This window comes from Condylura cristata, unplaced genomic scaffold (assembly GCF_000260355.1).
Source record: "Condylura cristata isolate star-nosed mole 26May11 unplaced genomic scaffold, ConCri1.0 scaffold00014, whole genome shotgun sequence".
NCBI classification, from domain to species: domain Eukaryota; kingdom Metazoa; phylum Chordata; class Mammalia; order Eulipotyphla; family Talpidae; genus Condylura; species Condylura cristata.
In genome coordinates, this window is record NW_004567115.1 from 31,652,621 (window position 1) to 31,677,125 (window position 24,505).

Here is a 24,505-nt window from a genome sequence, read left to right on the forward strand (position 1 = left end):
CCTTTGGAAAAATTTGGAAATCTAAAGTCTAAACCAAACACTTATATAAAGTGAAGAGCTAATAGTAAAATCAAAGACTTCCTCACCTGTAAAAAGGCTTTCATTCTTATTTTTGGTTCCTGATTATGCTAGTTATGGTTGAGTTAACCTGCTTAGTGTATGCTTGAGGGAGAAAGGGATAACTTTACATATAACAAAAACAAGTTACTCCTTAAATTTTTGTTTTGACAGTCTATGAATATTGAACTAGTTTTCAGTGTGGAGTTCTGGTACCTCAAAGTTCCTCCTTAAAGAATCCCCTGTAATACTCACACTCACATACAACACTATCAGATTGGATTCTCTTATCTGTCTCAGGTGCCAAGGCTTTTTAATAAGATGATTTAGATTTGGGAACAAAAAAGGGAAGGAAAATCTGGCATAGATAAAGAAACCAAATGCTTATAATAAAGATCTTAGTAGAACCTAAAAGGAAAAAAGAAACCAAATAGATTTATAAAAAATAAAGTCACTATCTAAAGACATCAATATAATGTAATAGACAAAAATTTAGTGACCAGCAAATATAAACAACTTTTAAGACAATTCAATAAAAAATGAGCAAAAATCAGGAGCAAGCTTTTAAAAAGTGAAACAGGCATGAATAGCAAATAAACACAGAAATCTTCCAAAAACAAGGAAAAAGAACTCTCAACAACAATGAGATCCCATTTAACCATCCTCACCAGATAAGCAGAACACAATAAAATCTGACGCTATTAAGACTTGGCAGAGTCTGTAGGAGGAGATCGCTTTTACCTACCATGCTAAGACTCAGCATTTCAACCCATGGTTATCCTAAAGAAAAGTGTAAGTGTGTACAATACCAAAAGTATACAAAGCTATAAAGAAAAGAAGAAATATGAAAATCCAGGAAAAGTGCTACCTTTAGTTGAAAGAGAGAAGAATGTGAAGGAAGGAAAAATATATAAAGGGAGTTTCGCAAGTTCTGATAATATTCTACTTTTCACACTGGGAAGGAGGGGTGGTAAGTCAGTTAACAGAAATAAAGGTAGGTTAATGATGAGCAGGACAAGCATTTTCTTTGAAGGAAACGAATTACAGGGAAAACAGTACTTAAGACCGTGAAATTATTAACACTTCAGGATATTAACGGGGGCAGGTGCACACTGGAGACCTTTCATGCTAACATCATCCACCAATAGTCTAGCAGTGGCAGTCCTTTACAACCAACATACACGTTAGCTGTTATCTCAATCAATATTTTCTTTAAAAAACTGATTTCTTCCCAAAGGACCAAGATCACTCTAAGCTATCATCTAACTATTAAAGTTGAGCTGATATACAGGTGAATTTTTTTTTTACCATGAGCACAACTGGTTCTAGCTACCTTAACATAATGCCTATGAAATGTCAGAAAAATGTGGCCTTGTAATGATATAGGGAATCGACAAAATGCTAAAATAGTCACTATCACTTAAAGAAGCATTTCCCAGATTATTTTACGATAAATGGATTCTAAAACTATCTTGTGAAACTCTTCCTTACAAAATGTTGTTATAACCCCTCTCCATATACTAAAGACTTTAATTATAAGTAGTGCTATATGAGTAATACTGACTATTCTGGCAAAAGAGAAGAATAAATTATGTAAACATATTACATCTTGGCAAAATATATATTTAAAAACTGATCAATTCCAATGTTCAAGTCAACTGGAATGCATACTCTTCTAAGAAAACATATTCGAAAGACACTAAATAGAAAATTCTAAAAATAAGTTACCACCCAAATCCAATTCATTATTACCATTTGGCTTCTCAGAGAACATTAACAGGGGAAAGAGCCTTTCACTATAAAATGTTTGTTGCCTACAGAAGTATATGTCCATTGCTATAGATACCAGCCTTTGTACTTTACATATTTATAGTGATCAGTATTTCCTCTCAATCAAAGTAAAATAATTAAAAAGAAGCAAAGTCTGATACAGTGATTTTTAATATTCTGATCTTGAATCAAAGGAAAGAAATAATAAAACATTCTTATGTGAATCCTTATTTTATTTACTCTCTTCACTGGAAGCATCAATACCAGCTAGGAGAAAACAAGTCAGTCTTTCAGTTTCTACTTCTAAAGAGCTTCCCTTTATGTAACCCATATGACAGCACAAATTTTAACCAGAATACTGTTTTTAAAACTCACTATTTTGTGCAACTACTAGAATTTCAAATTATTCTCAATCCACAACTCAATCATATCACGAGGAAAACTAAAAGCTGTTATTTTAATTAACACCAATTCCATTTTGGCCAATTAGGAACTCATGAAAAGATCAATTCCAAAAATACAAAGCATGACTAACAATGAGGAAACAAACAAAGCAAAACTGAGGAATATTCTACAAGATGACTGAAGGCACTTTTTCTTAAAACTGGCCAAGATCAAAAGAGAAGAAATAACAGAGGAATGATTCCAAACTAAAGAATACTACAGAGACATGGTATTAAACACAACACAGTCCTTGATTAGATTTGGAATTCTTAAGGAACATTAATGAGATAAACAGTGAAATGTGAAACTTGAATCTCTGAATTAGATGCTAACTCTGAATGTTAATGTCCTAATTTTTTGATGGTTTCACTGTGCTTTTTTCTATGGGATATGGTCATAGTATTTAGGGACTACAAAAAGTGACACATCTGCAACTTATAAAGTGGTTAAAACTGGAGAGTTGGGTAAAAGTATATAGGAGTTCTGTGTACTGTTCTGCAACCTTTATGTAAATCTGAATGTCTGAGTTTAATTTTTTTAATAGATGGTATTTTGTTGTATGCATTAACAGAGTTACTTTTCTGAAAACAGATTCCCACTGAGGTCAGGTCTGCTATATTAGTGTACACAACTCAAGCTGTAATATACACAAATTATCTCATCCAACTTAATGCCCTAAATACTCTAGAGACAGTGAATACTAACACAGGAGTTACAAACAGAATAAATTAGAAGTCTTAATACAAATTCATAGATGTACCTGCATGCCATAGCAAATTCCAAGAACAGGTTTGCCAATAGTGAATATTGCTGGGTCAAACCAGGGAGCATCTTCTGCATACACAGAATTAGGTCCTCCAGAGATGATAATAGCACTGTGGATAGAAGGGAGAAGAATTGATGAACCACTGCTAATTCTATTATAGATTTTGTCTCCTTCCCTTTTACCAATGAGGGGAATTCAATATAAATTGAGCTATTTTCTTATATTTTTGATATAATGTAGCAAATACAGATCTTCTCATAGCTAATTACTATCCTACAACAACAAAATACCCTACAACAGCAGCCTCATCACTGGTACTCTATAGCATTGTCTAACGACTATCAATTCAACACTCACTAAAATCACAAATGTTAAATACAAACACCAATGTTTCTATTCTTGAAGGGTAATGTCAATCTGTTTTGATTGTTTAACTGATGGAAGTAAATGGGAATTCTAAAACCAGATGGAGGAAGAAGTAAATCATGTCACACAGCACAAGGGTAGGTATATCATGATGGTCCTGAGTGACTCAGAGCAAAACACTACAAAAATGGTAGTTTGTAAAATTATCTGACTTTGCCTGTTTAAAACCTGTCCCACAAATTCTCAACCGTATTACCTAAGACCCAGGAAAAGGAGCTAAAATTTCTTTTGACCCAATGTCATAATCTGACTACATTAAATTTACAGGCTATTCTAGGGGTTAACTTGAATGTCACATTGTTATTATAAAGGAGGCTGCAAACTGTGGCACATGTTCCTCAATTTGTCACTAATATATCCAGTTTGGCTCTCATCAGTTCACTCAAGAAAGCTAAGCATTTTAATAATACAAACTTCATACTCAAATTCAGATTTCTAGACTCTGTAAAGGGGAAAAAAAATGGCAATACAAAAAAAGAAAAATTGGCAATACTGGGTCTTTCCTCTAACATTGTGCAAATAACTGGAACTACAAAAATACACTCTTACATACTCCTGGTTCTCCTTACCTGGCACAAATACCCATTTACACAACACAGGCACAACTTATGCCCTTTTACTCAATTTAAGGTAGCCCTTAGCTTCATTTTGAGTATGCAGAAACTGATCTATCTGTCTTCCTAAAGGAAAATACATTCCAAGGTCTAGTAAAATATATTCACATAATTGGCCGCAATTCACTTCATAATTAGTGGTTGTCTGCCATGTATTAACATTCAAACTAAAAATGTTAGGTTTGTAACACTGCAGAATAGTAATATACCAAAGCTCAACTTCATAAGAATTACTCAGCAACCTGGGGCATTTTAAAACTATGTAACAATAAGTTTAGTAAGCTCTAAGACTCCACTCTTTAAATTTTGTATTGTAACATGAATTATGATGTAATTACATATATATATACATGTACATATACATATATATGTATATATATCCTTATCTCCCCCAACAACCTAATCAAATGATAAATGAGACATCTTTAAAACAGTAATTCTAAAGATGTGTGGGGTTGACCAGAATAGATATGTAATTTAGCTCATAAAGATGCAGAAGCTTGCAACAATAAAATACACAGAAAACAGTGGTGACTAGTTCAATGACATCAACAATAGATATTTTTGGAGGGCTTCCCTGATGGTGCAGGGGTTAAAGTCTCAGTACTATCAAGCTTTCTCCAGCCTTTGCAGCAGGAACTCATCTTTGACCAAGGAGCTAACCCACGTGGCACACTAGACCTCTCCTGCTTCCCTCAACAGTGTATGTAGTATACAAAATACACCTGTTCTGCTCCCCTTTGTATCTCTGGTGAATCCTCTTACCCTGCACCTTTACCAACACCTCAATTTTTATATGCATAAATAAATAAAAGTAAATCTTAAAAAAAATGTTTTTGGAGGCTTGGCTTCTATAGCAAGATAAATAAAAGCAAAAATACACTATTAGAATTATCTCGTTAATAATCTGTACACAGCAAAAGAAAATGTAAGATTAAAAACCACTGAGCAGGAAAAAAACCACTGAGCAGGAATAAATATACAATACTTACACGTAAGAGATTAATATCCAAGATATTAAACCAACAATAGAAAGATAACCCAATTAATAAAAGACAGCAGATACCAACAGATAATTCACCAAAGAGGATACACACAAAAAAGTTCATTACTTCCAATAAGAGATGCAGGTTAAAAATGATGAAATACCATCTTATAACCGTGAGAATGGCATTTATTAAAATGACCCCCAACAAATTGGAGAGGATGCCAAGAGGAAGAACCTTATTACACTGTTGGTGGGAAAGTAAACTGGTACAACAATATGGAAAGCATTTGAATTTACCTTTTTTTTAAAAAAAAGATTTATTTAGGCCCTCCCTGGTGGCGCAGCAGGTTAAAGCACAGCACTAAGAAGCTTAAGCAACTTCCACATGAGTTCGATTCCCGACTGCCCCAGGAGATCCACAGGTGAGGCAGACCTCTCCTGACCCACCCACTGCACCCCTCAGTAGTGTACTTTGCTGATCTGCCTGTTCTGCTCCCCTCTCTGCCTCTGGTGAATCCTCTTACACTCCACATCTCTGGCCTGTACCCCAGTACTATATGCATAAATAAATAAATTAAAAAAAAAAGATTTATTTATATATACAGAAATGGACCAGAGATGCAGGGGCAGTGAGAGGATTCACCAGAGACAGAGTGGGGAGTAAAACAGACGAAGTGATGAAGAAGTACATTGCTGAGGGGAGCAGAGGGCAAGACAAGAGAGGTCTTTTGCACCATGTGGGTCACCTCCCTGACTAGACATTGAACTTGTGCTGAAGTGGCTGCGGCTTGCTTCATAGTTGCTGCGCTTTAACTAGAGAGGGCCTGCATTCTGAATTTACCTTAAAAAACCAAAACTGAAAATGTTATGACACAGAAATCCAACTCTTTGGTATCTTCCCAAAGAAACCATAAACATAAAAACCATATATTCTACAATGTTTATTGCAACACTATTTACAAAAGCTAGGACATAAAAGCATTCACAAAAGCATGGCCACCAATAGATAATTTAGATCAAGATTGTGGTATATTCAGACTATATAGAACACTATACAGTCATTGGGAAAATTGAAATGCAAAATGGAGGAAGTTTTGAGGGAATTATGTATAATAAGATATGATAAAAATACAGAATGACAAAAATACAGGATATTTACATAACAATTTGATAAAGTAAACTATTTGTAAAATTAGCAGACACTGACAGATACCATAAGAATGCTGAGATTAAGTTGGAAGAGAGAAAAGTGAAAGGGCACATAGGGAAGGTGGTAGGGGAAAGATATAAAAGTGAAAAAATGCAGAAGCTTTATAATTTTAGAATGTTGCCTAACAGCTACTTCTCACTAAAGAAACACCTAGAGAGTAGTAAAAAAAAAAAGAAAACTGAATTCTTTACAATAGTCTGAATCAAAAGCTACCAATAAAATCTGCATAACAAATTTTTTAAAATGCAGAAAATAAATTTTCTATAAAACACTTAATAATCAAGACCCCTAGAATTCCAACGTATATTTCATTTTATAAAGGCTAATCACCAAGAGGCACCCAGCATCCCTTATTAATCTGTTAAATTCAGGGCTGTATGATTTCTTAATGCTATTAAAAGTACAAGGCAATGGGTTTATTCAAGGATAAAACTCTAATACTTACAACCAATTATAAAAATTCTTATGTAATAAATCTTGAGAAGCACTAAATTATTCTAAGTTTTCTGTTTCTACCCTGCTATCACTTTGAAACTAACTTGCAATTATAAGATCTAATAAACCCTAATAATATACCAATCTTACATACCATGAAGATCAAAGTTCTAAAAACTGGTAGGTTAAGATGTCCCTTATGTGATAAAATGAACATTTATTCTAGAAAGAGGGCCAAACCTCTCTCTCAAAAGGAAGGCATAAAGTAAACTCAGTGCTAGGGTTTCTCTGTTACAGAGGAAGAAGTCCTGGCACAAGCAGAACCAAAGAACTATTATGACCAGGTTAACAGGAAAAACAATCAATTATAATTCTGTTGCTATGTATCTGGTTTCTCTACACTGACTCTAGATTAGTTTGCTAGGGGATTTTACTTTTAGGTAGAGGGAATGATTTGGCTTGGCTTCAATGAAGGGTCATTTAGATTTGGTATTTATTTCTCTAAAACTGGTTCTTCCTGGCAAATCAAGAGAGGTGAATTTGATAGCTCTCAAAGTCCTTTTTATTCTAAAATTGTAATTCTACAGTTTAAAAGAGCAACTTTCTGAGGAATCCAAGAGGAAAGAGAAGGGAGGATACAAAGAGGGACAGAACACCAGGAACTATGGGTGCTTCAGGCATGGGAAAACTATGACAACCACACCTGAGGGAGAGATTCCATATTGTGAGGAAAAAAGGATGTAAAAAAGTAATGGTACTTCATTGAAATATATACATTAATCTAAAAATAAGATAACTAGGTCCCTCCCTGGTGGCACAGCAAATTAAAGCACAGCACTAAGAAGCTAAAGCCACTTCAGCATGAGTTCGATTCCCGGCCCCTGAGGTGATTCACATGGAGCGGCAGACCTCTCCTGACCAGCCTGCTGCTCCCCACTCTGTCTCTGACAAATCCTCTCACCATCCCTGCACCTCTGGCCTATACCCCAGTTCTGTATGTATAGATAAATAAACCTTTTTTTAAAAAAAATAAGATAATTATTTTTTATCTGTGTCCTAAGGTTAGAACAGAGTACATTTAAACCTACTTTTTCTGATTTTCAATTCACTCTATTTCAGAAACAAGAATCACAGGATGATGTATATATGTCTACAAAGTATTTTAAAGTCAATAAGCATTTTCCCAATGGAAAAATTGTTTTTAAGAATAATTAAACACATATTTTGAAAGAAACATAAAAACATTATTAATAAACATTAATTCCATAAAAAAATAATTACAATTGAGATGAAAAAAAAATGTGCAAAATGATGTAAAAATAAACTTTTTAATAAAAAAAAAAATAGCATAGTGGTAGTGCAGCGGTTCAAGTCTCAGCACTATCAAGCCATGGCAGCCACTGCAGCATGAGTTCAATCCCTGGCTAGGGAGCTGATCCACATGGTGCAGTTGACCTCTCCTGTCTTAGCCACTGCTTCCCCACAGCAGTGTATTTCAGGCGATCCGCCTGCTCTGCTCCCCACTCTGTCTCTGGTGAATCCTCTTAACCCACACAACTCTGTTCTACACCCCAGTTCTTCTATGCATAAATAAATAAACCTTTTAAAAATAGCATAGCTTTAATTCAAAAGTTATCAAAAGGAGCTATATGTAAGTTAACTGCTATTTTTGATTAATTCCATGAATACAAACTATGTTATTAGCCTTCAGATAAACTTAAGAAATCTCCATATTTTAGAATCTATTGTCTGTCTTGGGATGGGAAGCAAGACTCACTGTAGCCAGTTCTTCTCATTCAGATATTCTAGTCCCCATATATATTCCTATGATAAAGTATTTCAGAGGGAGTAGGATGATTGGTAATAGCCAAATCTAATGCTGACCTAGAAATCCTGTAAGAAATAAAATATTCAAATGATAAATTCTATAGCTGTGCAATTAAAATTAAGGCAATATTTTAACCTGAAAAAAATTAAATGTTTCCTTTAATTATTTTTTAAATCAATGCCATAGGATATTTCTTATAAAATTATTCATGCCCACTTTCATAAAAAATACATTGCCCAAAGCAAATTAATAATCTAAGCTCAGTCTCCTCAGAATATGTACATAAAAAGCATACCGGAATCCTTGCTCTTTGATGGCAAATGCTGGTGTTTCCAGGGGGAAGATTTCAGACTGCACGAACAGTTCCCTCACCCTTCGGTCTATGACTTTGCCATACTGGGCACCAGCGTCCAGAATGACAACAGCTCCTTCATAGTGGTGGCGGCCATCCTTGAGGTCTCCTCCAGCATTCTCCAGCTGAAAATATTAATATGTGTCTTCTTAATTACTGAAGTTAAAAGTTACCTTAGAAAACGGTCGCTATCAGTACCAAAAACCTAGCACAGAGCAATGAAAATGGTTTGGAATTCTGACTTGCCAATTCAAAACACTTCTTTTAAAGGGAAGACTAGGTATCTACAAGCAGAAATACATAAGCACTTTAATTAGAGCACCCTGAATTGACTATCTGATAGTTTATAAATAGTGCAACTAACAAATATTTATCTAACAGCAAGGTGGACGCACAAGCCAGCTATACAAAAATACAGGCCTGGATTATAGTTGTTATAGAGCCATTAATATTATCAGTGCCTCCCCTTTGAATCTCAAATGTCAAAGGTCTCCCCACCAAACAGTCACAGCATTCCAATGGGAATACAATAATAAAGAACTGAAAGTCCTTTGCCAAAATGTAAGCATGTCTCAAAGTACTTTATTAGAATTTCTATTTCTTTGAGGAAATTGATACACACCTAGTACACAACACTAAAAATTTATTTATAAATAATTCCATAAAAAACAGAATTAGAATTAATAAACAATGGCTCTAACTTACCATGGTGCACAAAGCAACCAGAGCTAGTCCACAAACCACTACCAGTTTATATAAGAACAGTCTGTAAGCAGTCGCAAACTCATACAATAAACTATAGAATAATTTACTTTCACTGAATCTATAATGCAAATTTGGTGCTTTTAATCTATATGACTTAGATTTATAAACTTAATTTGTCTAATAATGTTCTATATTTTAGAAAAATAGCAATCATCAGTGTATTGGAGTTTCTTTTTAAAACTTTTTTTGGGCTGCAGCTCTTTGAGAAGTACTGAATTAAGTACTGGCTATTAAAATCATAAAGTGAAAGACTGATAACAAAGTTGACAATAGAGGGACAAGATGGCAACACTAGAATCAATTATCTTACATACAAAAATAGAGACCAGGCATAGGTTAACACTTACAGGGAAAAACTAAGTAAACACCTGTAAACACAGACTGACGACTTTTATAACAGCTAAGCTGCCTGAAGGGGACATTAAGCCCTTTGCTGCCTTAGTCTATATGTTCATAGATTGTTAATTTTCCATGTTAAATACTGGTTTTTAAATTTTAACTATTCTCTATATTCATGCCTCCTGTCATGTGACTTGCAGTTTGTCCCATATAAGCAGAATGTATTTCCTCGCTCTTGACAATCTGCTCCACGTTAAGACTTGCTTTTGCCAATGGAATGAGGGCAGAGGTGACGTCTTACGCCAGCTTAGAGTTTCCACTTGGCCCCCTTCTCCCCGGACGATTCTGCCATCATCATGAATTCACCATGAGCCTATTGGCTCCAGTAAACAAATGAGAGTACTAGAGCTTAGCAAACTGAACTTAATCACAAACTTTTAAGTAAGAAATTGTTCTCACACATCATTACAAAAATGTTTCTAATACCACCTAAAGTGACATTACAAAAGATATAAAAGCATCCATGACAGATTCTTTTTTTTTTTTAGATTTATATTCTTATGCATACATGAGTGGGGATGTAAGCCAGAGATGGGGAGTTGGGGTGAGGGGAGGGGTAGGGGGAGGTGGGGGAGGTGGGCTTGAGAGGATTCACCAGAGACAGAACAGGCAGATCTACTGAAATACACTGCTGAGGGGAGCAGCGGGTGACACAGAAGTCTGCTATGCCCTGTCGGTAACTCCCTGGCCTGAGATGGAATTAGCTGCAATGGCTGCTCAAAGCTTCATAGGGCTGAGATTTCACCCCTTACAACAGCAGGAAGGGCCTCCATGGCAGATTCTTAACCAAGATGCTATAATCTTGTCTTTCCTGGTAATTAGAGCAGAACTTACAAGTATGCAGGGCAACACTGTATAAAATGGCCATTATCATGCTTAACTTAGCTCTCTTAAACCTTTAAGATATAAATTACACTGAATTTTTTTAGCTTTGAATAGTAAAATATAAAAGCATACTTACTTTTTAATTTAAAGGGTAAACTAATTAAGTCGTGAAAATCTAAGTAGAAGCACTATTAACTTCTGGAAAGCTAGGCCTGGTGAACCCAAGATGTGCCCTACTAGATAGACAAGGTAACATGGTTTAAAGTAAAAGGCATTTCATCCAAAAAGTTGAAAATTGGTTTTATATAAAAATAATGCTCCAATACAAGGTTTTACTTTTTAAAATCCTAACCTTGTTAAATCCAGTTTAACTCCATTCTGATCAGTTTACTATCAAATATTTTGTAGTTTAAAATTCAGTTTGGTAATGAAAAGAAAGAATGGTTCATTTCTACTAGTAAGACTTCATATGTTTCCAAAGCCTGTATGCCCAGACTGTTTCCATTAAAATACAATTAAACAAGGACCTCCCTGGTGGCATAAGTCTCAGCAGTATGAAGCTATGGGCAGCCACTGCAGCACAGAGTTCAATCCCCTGTCAGGAAGCTGACTCACGTGGCTCAGCAGACCCCTCCTGTCTCGCTTGCTGCTTCCCTCAGCAATGTATTTCAGTAGATCTGCCTGTTCTGCTCTCCAGTCTGTCTCTGGTGAATCCTCTCTTTGCCCACTCCTCTGGCCTACACACCAGTTCTTGTGTGCATAAATAAATAAATAAATCTTTTTTAAAAATCCCTTAAAATATGAATGCAGAGGCCCTCCCTTGTGGCACAGCGGGTTCAAGCACAGCACTGAGAAGCTAAAGCCACTTCCGCATGAGTTCGATCCTCACCTGCCCCGGAGGTGACCACAAGGCAGGAGGTGACCACATGGCGTGGCAGACCTCTCCTGACCCGCCTGCTGCTCACCTCAGCAGTGTACTTTGTTAGTCAGCCTGTTCTGCTCCCCACTCTGTCTCTGGTGAATCCTCTCACCGCCCCTGAGCCTCTGGCCTGTATCCCAGTTCTGTATGTACAAATAAATAAATAAATCTTTAAAAAAAAAAAATGAATGCAGAATTGAGGCTACTAGAAAGACAAGGAAGAGTGGGAGTGGGACCAAAGAGGGGAAAGTGCTCATATAGTCTATGGTAAAGGAATAGGGGTGTTTTGGTGGTGGGTGTGGTGACTCACTATAGTGGGGAGGGGTGAGTTTATTCCTCTACACAAAATACAGTATTATAAGTCAATGTTACCCCAGAAGTAAATGAAAACTGGTCAGTCTGTGTACTTCACTATATGTACATTTAACTCTAAAAACAAGCTGAACAAAATAACTATTAGTGACCTTCAGTAGGTGGTCAAACTCTGCCATAATAAGTTCAACACTCACACAAATCAGAGCCACTCAGTCACAAAACCAAAAAGCATATACGTAAGTGGGTTAACTAACCATCCATTACAAGTCTATACTTTGATCCCTAAGAATTTTAATTCAAGTGATTTCCACCGGAAGTATACCAACTACCTTTAAAAGAACTACTTCTCAATACAATGTTCTAAGTCTTGTGGGTTACTTCCCCCAATCAAATGGTCCATTAAAATATAAGTTAGGCCCTCACGCTAAAATCTTACTACAAAAAGCCAAGAATTGTGTAAAAAGCAATGGTATATCAGGTAGTCCTTCTATGAGAACAGTAATGTCTTAATACCAAAACCAAGACATCACAAGAAGACTAAACACTATTATCTCCTATGAATAAAGAAACAAAACTCAAAACTTTTATCAAACCAACCCCATCAATATATACCTAGCTGCTTTTTGAATCCATATATAGCTTTATTAGTCTTCCTTAAATATATACCTTTTTCTCCAGTTAATCTCAATAGGAGCAACTTAATTGTTACACTAGCTAAAAATCCAAAAAGGGAAGGGGAAATTTTCCATAAAAGCATTATGCTAGTTGAAAGGCAATTACCTATTCTAAGATCGAATCATAAAAATGTCTGAAATAAAAAAAAAAGTCCAAATAGGCAAATCTAGTGAAAGAAATATACTAGCAGTTGTCTAGACTGACAGAGGCAGCCGGGGACACAAGAGGACTGACTGAAAAAAAAAAAAAATCTTATTTTTTCTTTTAAAAGTGAAAAATGATAAAAATCTTCGAAAATTACCTTTGTTGGCCAAATTTGTGGCTATATTAGCCACTGTACTGCATTGTTCGAATGGACTGATCCGTTACATGTGAATATGGGATAAACCAATAAAGCTCTTATGAAAACAATTTTTTTAAAGATTTATTGATGCATACAAGAACTGGAGTACAGGCCAGAGGTGCAGAGGGTGAGAAGATTCACCAGAGACAGAGTTGGGAGCAAAACAGACATCTACTGAAACACACTGCTGAGGGGAGCAGCAGGTAGGTCAGAGAGGCCCCCCACACCATGTAGGTCACTTTCCTGGCCAGGGATCAAACTCATGTTGCAGTAGCTTTGGAGAGCTTCATAGTGCTGCTCTTTAACCCACTGTACCACCAAGGAGGGCCCAAAACCAAATACATATATATAGATATATATATATATATGAATGTATGTATATGAATATATATATATATTAAGATTTATTTATTTATGTATACAGAACTGGGGTACAGGCCAGAGGTGCAGGGGAGGTGAGAGGATTCACCAGAGACAGAGCAGGGAGCAGAAGAAGTACACTGCTGAGGGGAGCAGCGGGCAGATCAGGAGAGGTCTGCCAAGCCATGTGGGTCGCCTCCGGGGCTGGGGATCGAAATCATGCTGAAGTGGCCTTAGCTTCTCAGTGCTGTGCTTTAACCATCTGTGCCACGAGGGAGGGCACCAAAATATATTTTTAAGGAAAGTAAATGGGGACCTTCCTGGCAGTGCAGAGGTAAAAGTTTCAGCACTATCAAGCCATGGCCAGCCACTGCAGCATGATTTGGGTCCCTGGCTAGGGTGCTGGCCCACATGGCACAGACCTCTTCTGTTTTGCCCATTGCTCCCCTCAGCATTGTGTTTTTCAGTAATCTGTCTGTTCTGCTCCCCACTGTCTCTAGTGAATCCTTCAACCCCTATACTTCTTGCTTACGCCCCAGCTCTTGTATGCATAAATAAATAAAATAATAAATAATTGTTAATGTGAATGGTAGAAATGGGAGGTATAAATGTTACCTGAAATTTTTTGTTTGAAATTTTTCATAAAATGAAGGGGAAATTCAGGCTCTCCCTGGTGACTCAGTGGGTTGGAGTGCAGCACTGTGAAGCTGGCCCTGGCCACTTCAGTTTTAGTTTGATCCCCCAGTCCCGGGAGGTGATCCACATGGCGCAGCAGACCTCTCCTATCTCACCCACTGCTCCCCTCAGCAGCGTACTTTGTCGATCTGCCTGTTCTGCTTCCCAATCTGTTTCTGGTGAATTCTCTTACCGCCCCTGCAACTTTGGCCTGTTCCCCACTTCTGTATGTATAAATAAACTTTAAAAATCTTAAAAAAAAAAAAAAGGGTGAATTCACAGCATAAAAATGTTCTACAACTAATAACACCAAAATAAGTATTTCTGTTCATCTAAAATTATCCAGAGAAGAATTTTAGAATTCTGGAGCCTCATATTCATATTCATAATGAGATTCAGGACTAAGAATTACTAAAACTAGCTCTCCAATGATAAGGTTAGAGTAACTTTTTTTTTAAGATTTATTTATTTATGCATACAGAACTGGGTGGGGTGCAGGTCAGAGGTGCAGGGGTGTTGAGAGAATTCACCAGAGACAGAGGGAAGCAGAACAGGCAGACTGAGGAAGTACACTGCTGAGGGGAGCAGCAGGCAGGTCAGGAGAGGTCTGCTGTGCCATGTGGATCACCTTCGGAGCAGGGATCAAACTCATGCTGAAGTGGCTTTGGCTTCTTAGTGCTGTGTTTTAACCCACTACACCACCAGGGATGGCCCAGGTTAGAGTAATTTAAACTTACCTAGCTTACTATAAGATTTTAGAGATAAAAAGGGTTATGTTTTCCATATAGTGACAAACCTAGTAAATATGAGAATCTTACACGTCTAGGCAGCCCTAAATGTTTGGGAAATATTCTTTGCAAATGTCATGATGGATTAGAGCACATGTATTTAAATTTTTTGTTCAGTTTCGGCAATGTTCATTCTCAATTTTTAGAAAGTAATTTGATACTCAATTTTTAAAAAGATTAGCAGCACAGTGTATTTATTAACTCAAAGAATATTATTCTGATGTATACACATTAGCCTTGAATTTTAGTCAAATTTTAATTATATTCCTTTAAGAAATCAAGATCCAGGGCCCTCCCTAGTGGCACAATGGGCTAAAGCACAACACTATGATGCTATCACAGCCACTGTAGCACAAGTTCAATCCCCCACCAGGGAGGTGGCCCACATGGTGCAGCAGACCTCTCCTGTCTGTCCCACCGCTCCCCTCAGCAGTGTATTTCAGTACATCTGCCTGTTCTGCTCCCCAATCTCTCTAGTGAATCCTCTACCCCCTGAACCTCTGGCCTGTACCCCAGTTCTGTATGCATAAATTAATAAATGTTAAAAAAGAAATCAACATCCAGGAGGCCTCCCTAGTGGCGGGTGTTAATGCCTCAGGGTTATCAAGCTATCACCAGTCACTGCAGTATATCCTTGGCCAGGAAGCTGACCCACATGGCATGGCAGACCTTTCCTGTCTTGCCTGTTGCTCCCCTCAGCAGTTCATTTCTGCTCTCCACTCTATCTCTGGAGAATCCTCACACACACACACCCATTACTCCCCTCTCTACACCTCTGTCCTCTATACCACTTCTTGTATGTATAAATAAATAAAATCTTTAAAAAAAAAAAAAAGAAATCAACATCCACTCTCAGGACAGTATGTGCTTCACAAATGGCATGAGCACATGCCCTGCTTTTATCCAGATCAGTCCTACTTTACAGTTATTCCCACACCCCACCCAGTTTAACATCTGTCTCATATTGTTCTTATTTTAACATATTTGAATACAGCAGCATTAAAGTGAGACAGGATGGGTTTGTTAGGCTTTCATTTTGTATTCCACCTTCTGCCATGGCATCTGTCTGGTACTGTGTAGAGCAAGTGCAAAGAACATGTCTCACTTTAATTTCTCTCTCAATCTGAAAGCCAACCTCTGATAACCCATCTCTTTCCTAATGAAATGAAGTACAGTTGGTCAATGGCAACTAAGGTAGTCAAATCTATCATCCTGGGTGCTGATAGAAGAAATGTTAGAAGCTGCTACTCCTCAGACACTTGGTATACCTGCCAGTGGTGCCACAGCCATTCTCAACTTGCTAGATATGCAAAAACTCCAGGCCATCATAAGCTGGGTCAGTGGGAAATAAAAGCTATTTGTAAGCTTGGCATGAAGAGACACTATGTGTTCCTGTTCATAATGTATAGAGTAATTTGAACTCTTGCTACAGTAGTTTTGCCACTTTATTGTATAGAATAAATTCACCATTGTTCTTCACCAACATTTTATTCTATAGTAGTTATTACAATTTCAAATTAGTTTTAGCTCCACCTTTTATGCTTAAGTACCCTGGCTTATACAAAGAGGATATACAGTCACTCTACTATGACCAAATTATTTCCTATCATATGATAACTATCAGAGTGCCTACATGGGCCCTCCCTGGTGGCGCAGCGGGTTAAAGCACAGTACTGAGAATCTAAAGCCGCTTCCACATGAGTTCAATTCCCGCCTGCCCCGGAGGTGACCACATGGCGTGGCAGACCTCTCCTGACCCGCCCGCTGCTCCCCTCAGCAGTGTACTTCGTGGATCTGCCTGTTCTGTTCCCCGCTCCATCTCTGGTGAAGCCTCTCACCGCCCCTGAGCCTCTGGCCTGTACCCCAGTTCTGTATGCACAAATAAATAAATCTTTAAAAAAAAAAAAAAAAAGAGTGCCTAGATGTACCTACAAAAAGCTTCTTGGTTCTTCACCACTAAAGTCTACAAAGAAAATCAACCTGTGTCACACTATTACTACAGCAAAGTGATTTTGTGGAACCACTATGATTCTTGAGCATATGCAGAAATATCTCTATGTACAATAAGCATGGACCAACAAATATACTACACAACCCAGAACTACATACTATACAAAAATTCAAGTCTATTGGCTCTCCCTGGTGGCACAGCGGGTTAAAGCACAGCACTAAGCAACTAAAAGCCACTTCAGCATAAGTTCAATCCCCCGCCCCAGAGGTGACAACATGGTGCAGCAGGCCTCTCCTGAACTGCCTGCTGCTCCCCTCAGCAGTGGGGAGCAGTCCCCTCAGTCCACCTGTTCTGCTCCACACTCTGTCTCTGGTGAATCCTCTCACCGCCCCTGAACCTTTGGCCTGTACCCCAGCTCTGTATGCATAAATAATTTTTTTTTTTTAACTTAAGTCTATTGCTTTTTCGTTGATTCACAAAGTGCTTCACAAAGATGGGATCAGTGGTTGGCTTTCAAATATGTATCAATCCAAAGGACTTCATTCATTTTAAACATCTTAAGAGCTTGTGTTTGCAGGAAACATGAACACAATGTATATATCATTAATAGAGGAAATTTTTCTGTGTAGATAGTAAATAACTATTCATTACTTTAAACCAGATCCTTTATAAACTAATTCATTAAAATGCCTTTTTCAAAAGTATCAAAAGCATTTGAACACAAGTACAGGACAAGTCTATGTTTTTAAAAAATTCTTAAAAGACTATTTTCCTTAAGTGATAAGTTGGCCCATGTAAAGGCAAGGTCATCTGAGGTTCCTGGACATATTTCAAAACCTCCTGTTCCTGGAACAGAATAAAAACCATCCCTTTTGTGATAATCATTTTTCTATTCTAGGTGAACATCTTCACAGATGAACAAAATTTGAAACAACAAAATATCCACCTCTGGCCTTCAAAATAAATGTACTATAGGGTTATCAGAACAGTTATTTAATGCTCAACACAGGCAAGATAACACTCTCAGGTTATCTTTCTGTCCAATTCAGGTTATCTTTCCACTCAATACAAAACTTTAATTAGGGGCCTCCCTGTGGCACAGGGGTTGAAGTCTCAGCATTATCCTGCTATTCCTCAGCCACTGCAGCCTGAGCTGAATCTCCAGCCAGGGAGCTAACTCACATGCTGTGGCAGACCCTTCCCTGTCTCACCCCATATTCCCCTCAGCAGTGTATTTCAGTCTTGACTGTTTGTTCACACTCTGTCTCCCACCAATCCTCTCACCCCCACCCATACCTCTGCCCTGCAGCCCAGTTCTTGTATGCATAAACGAAAATAAATCTGTAAAACAACAAAAAAAAAACCTTAAAATAAAAATGCCAAATTAAAAATTTTAACATTAAATGTTATAAAGGATTTCATATAACAGAGTATTTACAAAACACGTATGTATGCACTAGTCAACACCTTAGTCAATCCGTGGGGCAGGTCACACAGCTCTTCTCCAACTAAAGTTTGAGGCTTAGATAGGGGCCCAAAAGTGGGAAATTGACAAGCAGTCCAAAAACATTCCTCTGATAAGCCAGCCTTAATACTTAATGTATATATATTATTCATACCCAACAATGAATAGCTGTAAAAAGATTTTAAAGCTGCCTGCCTTTATGGTCTTTCATATAGTAAATAAAATGTTTACTAAACAACGTTATATCTCCTCCTTAACTAAGGAGACAAAATCTATGTCTTCAATATTTAACCAAAATAGCCTGGAAGTTCTTTCCAGCTCTAAAATGACACTCTGGATAAAACTAATGAAAATAGCCCAAATACTTTCAAATTTTAGGTCTTTACCTAATTCCTAATATGTAAATTTTTAGAAAATCCCAGTAAGAATTTGAGCTACTTTTTTCTGTACCCTGTGAAATACTGAAAATTAGCATAAAGTGTTGAGGTTGCTTGAAAAATGTAAAACCTATAACTAAAATTTTTGAGACTGTGTTTTTATTTTTTTAAACTGCTGTTTTAACTTTGTAAGTAAATTCTAAGACTTCATATTTTACAAAAATTCTCTTAAAGGCAATAAAGTTGAGGAAAGAAAGGGAAAAAAATTCAGATGAAACAGAACAGAAATCAAAATTAACTCTTTTTAATACTTCATGAACTAAGATTTTCAAAAAATGTCAAAGCAATGTACAAAGTAAAGCTGAAAATTGTGGTTGTATTATACTTCACATGGAAAGGTTTTAGTGGCCAGCTAAGGAAAATAGATGCCTACTCCTAGATTTCCAGGTAAATCTCTTAAAAACACCTTATTTCACATATTGTTATAATACATCTTCCCCCACAGTTAAGTATCTTTCCCTGAAATGTTTCTAGATTAATGTCAGGCCATGGTTTCATTGTAGGGCTGTTTATTTTACCTTAGGAGTGTAAGAAATAACCATAGTTAATTAAATATGTTACTTCCCTGCATTGCTTCTCTTGAAAATGCTTCCAATTCGATCCACATCTAACTGTTAAAGCAATTTTAAAAAAAGCTTGATTATGCTATGATATGCTATAAAACATAAAAGACCTAGAAATAAAAGTTACCAGCAATTCACCAGGGGCTTAAATGGATTATCTTTAAAATTCAAATTGAACAACAAAAACCCACAAATATACCAGCTTAAAATAAAATTGTGTTCTAAAGTCACTAGAGGACCAATGAATCTTGAATTCTGTTACTTAAGTTTGTGAAAATATTCTTCTGAAAACACCACACGCATATTTCAAAGTCATAAATTAGGTTTCAATCCTTACAATAACAGTCATTTCCTCTACCAGCACAAAGACCAATCTTTCCAATGAGAGCTGTAAGGCTCAAAGAAAGACAAATGTTCTGCAAGCCAACTAGTAGTGTACAGGAAAGAGGTGCGGTAAGGTTTACAGTAGCTTCTGAGGCAGAAACAAGGGTTTGATTGTCTTCACTCACAGTGACAGTTTTCTAAGAGCTCCAGCTAATCATTATTTTCCTCAGTTTAAGAGTACGAACTACTTTACAACCTTTACTCATTTGCTCAACAAGTACTTTTCGCATGTTAGATGCTAGGAAATCGGTTCAGAGAAGACCCCGCGAGATGAGACACTAGGAACGCCTTTGCAAAAGCACACTGCCCACTTATAACGCCAGTGCGCAACTTAAGTTTCACATGCCACTCACCGAGGTTGCAATTTAAAATTCCTAAAGCCAGGCCCAAACCAGAGTAGAGGAGGTGCACCGTAAGTCAATCGCAACTCAAAACTGCGATTTCCTGCCGACAAAAGTGACTCTGGGAGGATGTGAAAGAACTCCAGGTCAAGGAAAATGGCACGGAAGAGAAAACGAAGGTGATCGACTCAGAAAGCAGACCAGAGGGGGTCTAGAAGCAATTGAGTCCGCGGTGCAGAGAAGCGCGGCGGCGACACAAACGCGCCCTCTCCACCGCGCACCAGGTGAGCAATTCTCCGGCACCCGAACCCCATTCCCAGCCGCGGAGTGGGGGCGGTTCCTGCCGGAGGATCCCTCTGCCAGGAAGCAGGTCTCCTAGCAAACTAATGAGTCGAATAGGGAGCAAGCGGGACGGGGGCGGGGAGGACACACTCCTTCCCAGGCAGGATGGTGGGCGGGAGCGGGAGGGGGGGGGTGCCGCGGGCCACCAGCATCAAGCTGGGCAGACAGAAAAGAGGGAGGAGGGGACGATCCAAGGGGAGCAAGCTGAAGGAGGTGCGGACCTTAGAGGGGCCGCCCAGGGACCTCCGAGGGTGTCACGGGGCCCGGGCGCGTCTCTGCCGGCGGGAAACCAGGTGGCGGGAAGACGCTAGGCCCGCCCAGTCCAAGCACGCGCGAGGCCCGCACCTCGAGTCGCGGAGCGCCACAAAGGCCCCCCGATCTCCGCCGGGACGGGCTCGGGGGTGAGTCCCGCCGCGCGCACACACACACCCGCGAACACTGACACGCACACGACCCCTGCTCTCGCACACGCCGCCTCCCCCTCTCGGCAAGGTTTGGCTCGGCGCCCGCCGCAGGGAGCAGAGCTGGGGCGCAGCGGGCTGAGCCTCCCGACGCCGGAGCCGCGGGACAAGGACCCACACCCGCCGAAACCACAAAGCACTCGCCGCCCCGGGGAGGGGGACGCGCACAGACCTGGCCGGCTCTCCACCCCGCCGCCCGGCCGCAGGACTGTCGACGGGCTGGGGGAGGGGGCGGGAGGGCCCGCGTGGGGCGGTGAGACCCAGACCCCTCGCCGGGACTGACCTTGGAATCCCCGTTGCACAGAGCCATCCGGGCCGGGGGCCGCGGCGGCTGGCTATGAGACGGAGCGGGAAGGGGCCCGAGGAGGGCGCTCAGGCTGGGGTTGAGGAGGCCTGGTCCAGAAGCCGCCTGCTAAGCGCCAAATCGAGCCGCGGACGCCGAGCGCGGGCCCCAGCGCCACGGGAGGGAAGATCAGCAACGCGCACGCTGCCCCCGCCTCCCGCTTCCGCCCGGGCCAGCCACAGGGAGGAGCCAGAGCCCGCTCTGCTCAGCTGCGGAGCCGCGGACTCCCTCCGCTGCCGCTGCCTCGGAACCGGCCACCCTTGGGAGGAGGGGCCTGCGGCCCCCAGGCCCGCCCCTCGGCCCGCCCCCGGGAAGGGAAGCCCGCCCGTCTCCGGCCTGCCCGCCTTCAGGGGCGGAGCCTGAGAAAACAGGACCCGCCCCCGAGCCGAGGCCAGCTCGACCAGGAAGAGGCCGGCCCTTGGCCCCGCCCCCGTCTGCCCGCAAGGAGGAGGAGCCGCACAACAGGCCTGGCTCCGCCCTCGCCCCGCCCCCTCACCGTGCGGCGGTTTGGGGGAAGCTGAATCCGCGCCTCTGAGATCTCAAACCGCCAGCCCGGGGGTCTGCCTGCGCCTGCTGCCTGCCTGCCTGTAGGTCCCGGTGGCTGCGGGAGGCTGGCGGCGCCATGGAGGTATTCTACGGAAAGCTGGGCCCATGGAGAACTCAGCCCTTGGCTCTACTCCAGGTATTAAGGAGCCAGAGTGACACAACACTGACCTCCAAAATTCTTTATGGTTACCAATCCCATAAAGTAGTGATGTTCTTCTCCACTTTCTACAAATGAGGACTTAGAGGTTCATTGAGATTTGTCCCTCTGTGTAGAAGGTAAGGACACCTGATCCGGAAAGGATTTACAGTTAATTGGTAAAGTATTTACGTGAAAAAAAAAACCCAAGGCTGGCTCTCGCACGTACCTTTTTTTGAGTAGAGACGTGAATACTTGAACTTTCTAAAGCCATGGAAACTGAGCTCTATGGCTGATCGGGATAAACAAAGCAGAGAACAGTGTAGTAACCAATAAGAGCGCCTCACCCTGCATCAACATCCCCCCTGAAATGGAATGTGTTGCACGGACATTAAGGATTGGCTAAATCCCATCTCAGTGTGATAATGCCCGGTTTAGATACATTCTACTGGTCACTGTGTTTATGGCAAAGAATATCAGCATGTACCAGTATCCTTATCTTCATTTATTCTTTTATAACTTTATAGTCTATTACCCCCTCCCTCCTTTTAGATACAGATTCCCTTACACCACCACAGAGGTGTCTTTTCACATCTATTAGTTGTTTTTGGTCACCTTGGGTGGCCCCCTCTCTATAGTTATTCTTCGGTAGGAGCTTAAATATCACTTTCTTCAGTATTTCCATGTCTAACTTTCATCTTACTCTCCATCTATGTTTTCCTGGAGTGCTTGTTTAAAAATAACCATGATAGTTTCTATGCCATGACAGCAAACTCTTCCAGTTAGTCAATGGCAGGTTGGGCACCAACTCAAGTACAGAACACAATTTCCCCCAAATTTCTGTGCCCAGCCTCAGTGGCATCGTGATATTAGGAAGAAAACAACCTTTAAGATCTGTAGGTTGTTAATACATGCAATTTCTCAAATTGATGTTTGTGACTTCTCTTGAAAGTTTTTATTAGGAAAGGATGTTGCCAAATGTTTTTTTCTGTACCCAGTAATATTATTATGTGTGTTTTCCATTTTCCAGTTTGTTAATGTGAATTGCATTGATTTTTGAGTGTCGAAATATCTTTGTATTCTACGGATAGGCTTAATCCTAATATATTTTCCTTTTATATAGATTAGATCTATTGCATTAGATTTGGTTTCAAATATTTGCATTTGTGTACATGAGAAATATTAATTTTTAGTTTTCTAGTAAGTTCTTGGACTGGTTTCAGTATCAGCATAATGATGACCTCAGAAAATGAAGTTGAAGTTTGTTTAGAATTATTTTTTCTGGAGGAGTTGGTATAAAAGTGGTTTATTTCTTCCTTAAGTGTTTGGTAAATTCACCAATAACACCATCTGAGCCTTAAGTTTTCTTTGTGATAAGGTTTTGTTTTGTTTTAAGATTTATTTATTTATGCTTACAGACCCGGGGTACGGGCCAGAGGTGCAGGGGCAGTGAGAGGATTCACCAGAGACAGAATGGGGAGCAGAACAGGCCCACTGAGGAACTGCATGGCTGAGGGGAACAGTGGGCGGGTCAGAAGCGGTCTGGTCTGCAGCTCTATGTGGGTCATCTCAGGGCTGGGGTGGATCTGGCACTGAGGCAGCTGCGGCCAGCTTGCAGTGGTGCATCCTAAGCCACTGCACCACCAGGGCCTGTAATCCTTTTAATAGTTAAATCTATAATGTTGGGCATCCCTGGTGGAGCAAGAGTTATGGCTCACAGCTATCATGCTGTCACCCTTGCTACAGCTGGAGTTTGAGCTCCAGCCAGCCAGGGGGCTGACCTCTCCTGTCTCACCAGCTGCTCCCCTCAGCAGTGTATTTCAGTACATCTACCTGTTCTGCTCCCCTCTCAGTTTCTGGTGAATCCTCTCACTCTCCCACAACTCTGCAATTGTTATTCTCTGTATAAACATATAACTTAAAAAAAATCTATAGTGATGCCAACATTCTCATTCTTGATACTCAGAATTTATGTTCTCTCTATTTTTCTTCATCGGTCTAACTAGAAGTTTACTGATTTTATTGATACTCTCAAAAAACAGTGCTGTTTATTTTCTAACCTCTTTTCATTATTTATTCAGTGATTTCCAGTTTGAACTTTAGTATTTCTTTTTTTCCTTTGCCATTTGCCCTTTTTCTAATTTCTTAAATTGGAATCTGAGATCAATATTTTGAAACCGTCTTTTCCTTTTTGTTTTTAAAGATTGATTTATTTATGCATTCAAGAACAGGGGTACAGTCCTGAGGTTGGAGGGGAGGGGCAGGAAGAAGGGATGAGAGGATTCAGCAGAGACAGTGGAAGCAGAACAGTCAGGGGACCTCCAGGGAGGCCTTATATATATCATTTGCTTAGGCTATTTCTATTTCCCCCAACAACTCTGAAGTCTTAAGTTAGTTGTCTCTTCCTCTTTTGGGCTCCAATAACCCTTCACTGGTACTCAACCCCCTCTACTATAGTATTTTTCCATGTCCACAGAACACCATGAAAGCAGTATCATGTCAGTAGTAATGGCAAACCTAGCCCCCAGATACTGGTTTTAAATACCATTCTTCAGCAAAGCAACCCTGATTTTTTGGAGAAG

General features: G+C 39.8%; 1 protein-coding gene across 1 annotated transcript in view; it reads right to left on the bottom strand.

Annotated features, from left to right (window-relative positions):
- Positions 1–21,484, bottom strand: part of GMPS (guanine monphosphate synthase) — a 52,061-nt gene extending 30,577 nt beyond the window's left edge. The window contains exons 1-3 of the mRNA XM_004682323.2: positions 21,182–21,484; positions 8,834–9,015; positions 3,032–3,146 (exon numbers count right to left, since the gene is read on the bottom strand). Coding sequence (XP_004682380.1) covers positions 3,032–3,146; positions 8,834–9,015; positions 21,182–21,208 — 324 coding nt within the window. The 5' untranslated portion in view covers positions 21,209–21,484. The remainder of the gene's footprint in view (positions 1–3,031; positions 3,147–8,833; positions 9,016–21,181) is intronic.
- Between the last annotated feature and the right edge of the window lie 3,021 nt (positions 21,485–24,505).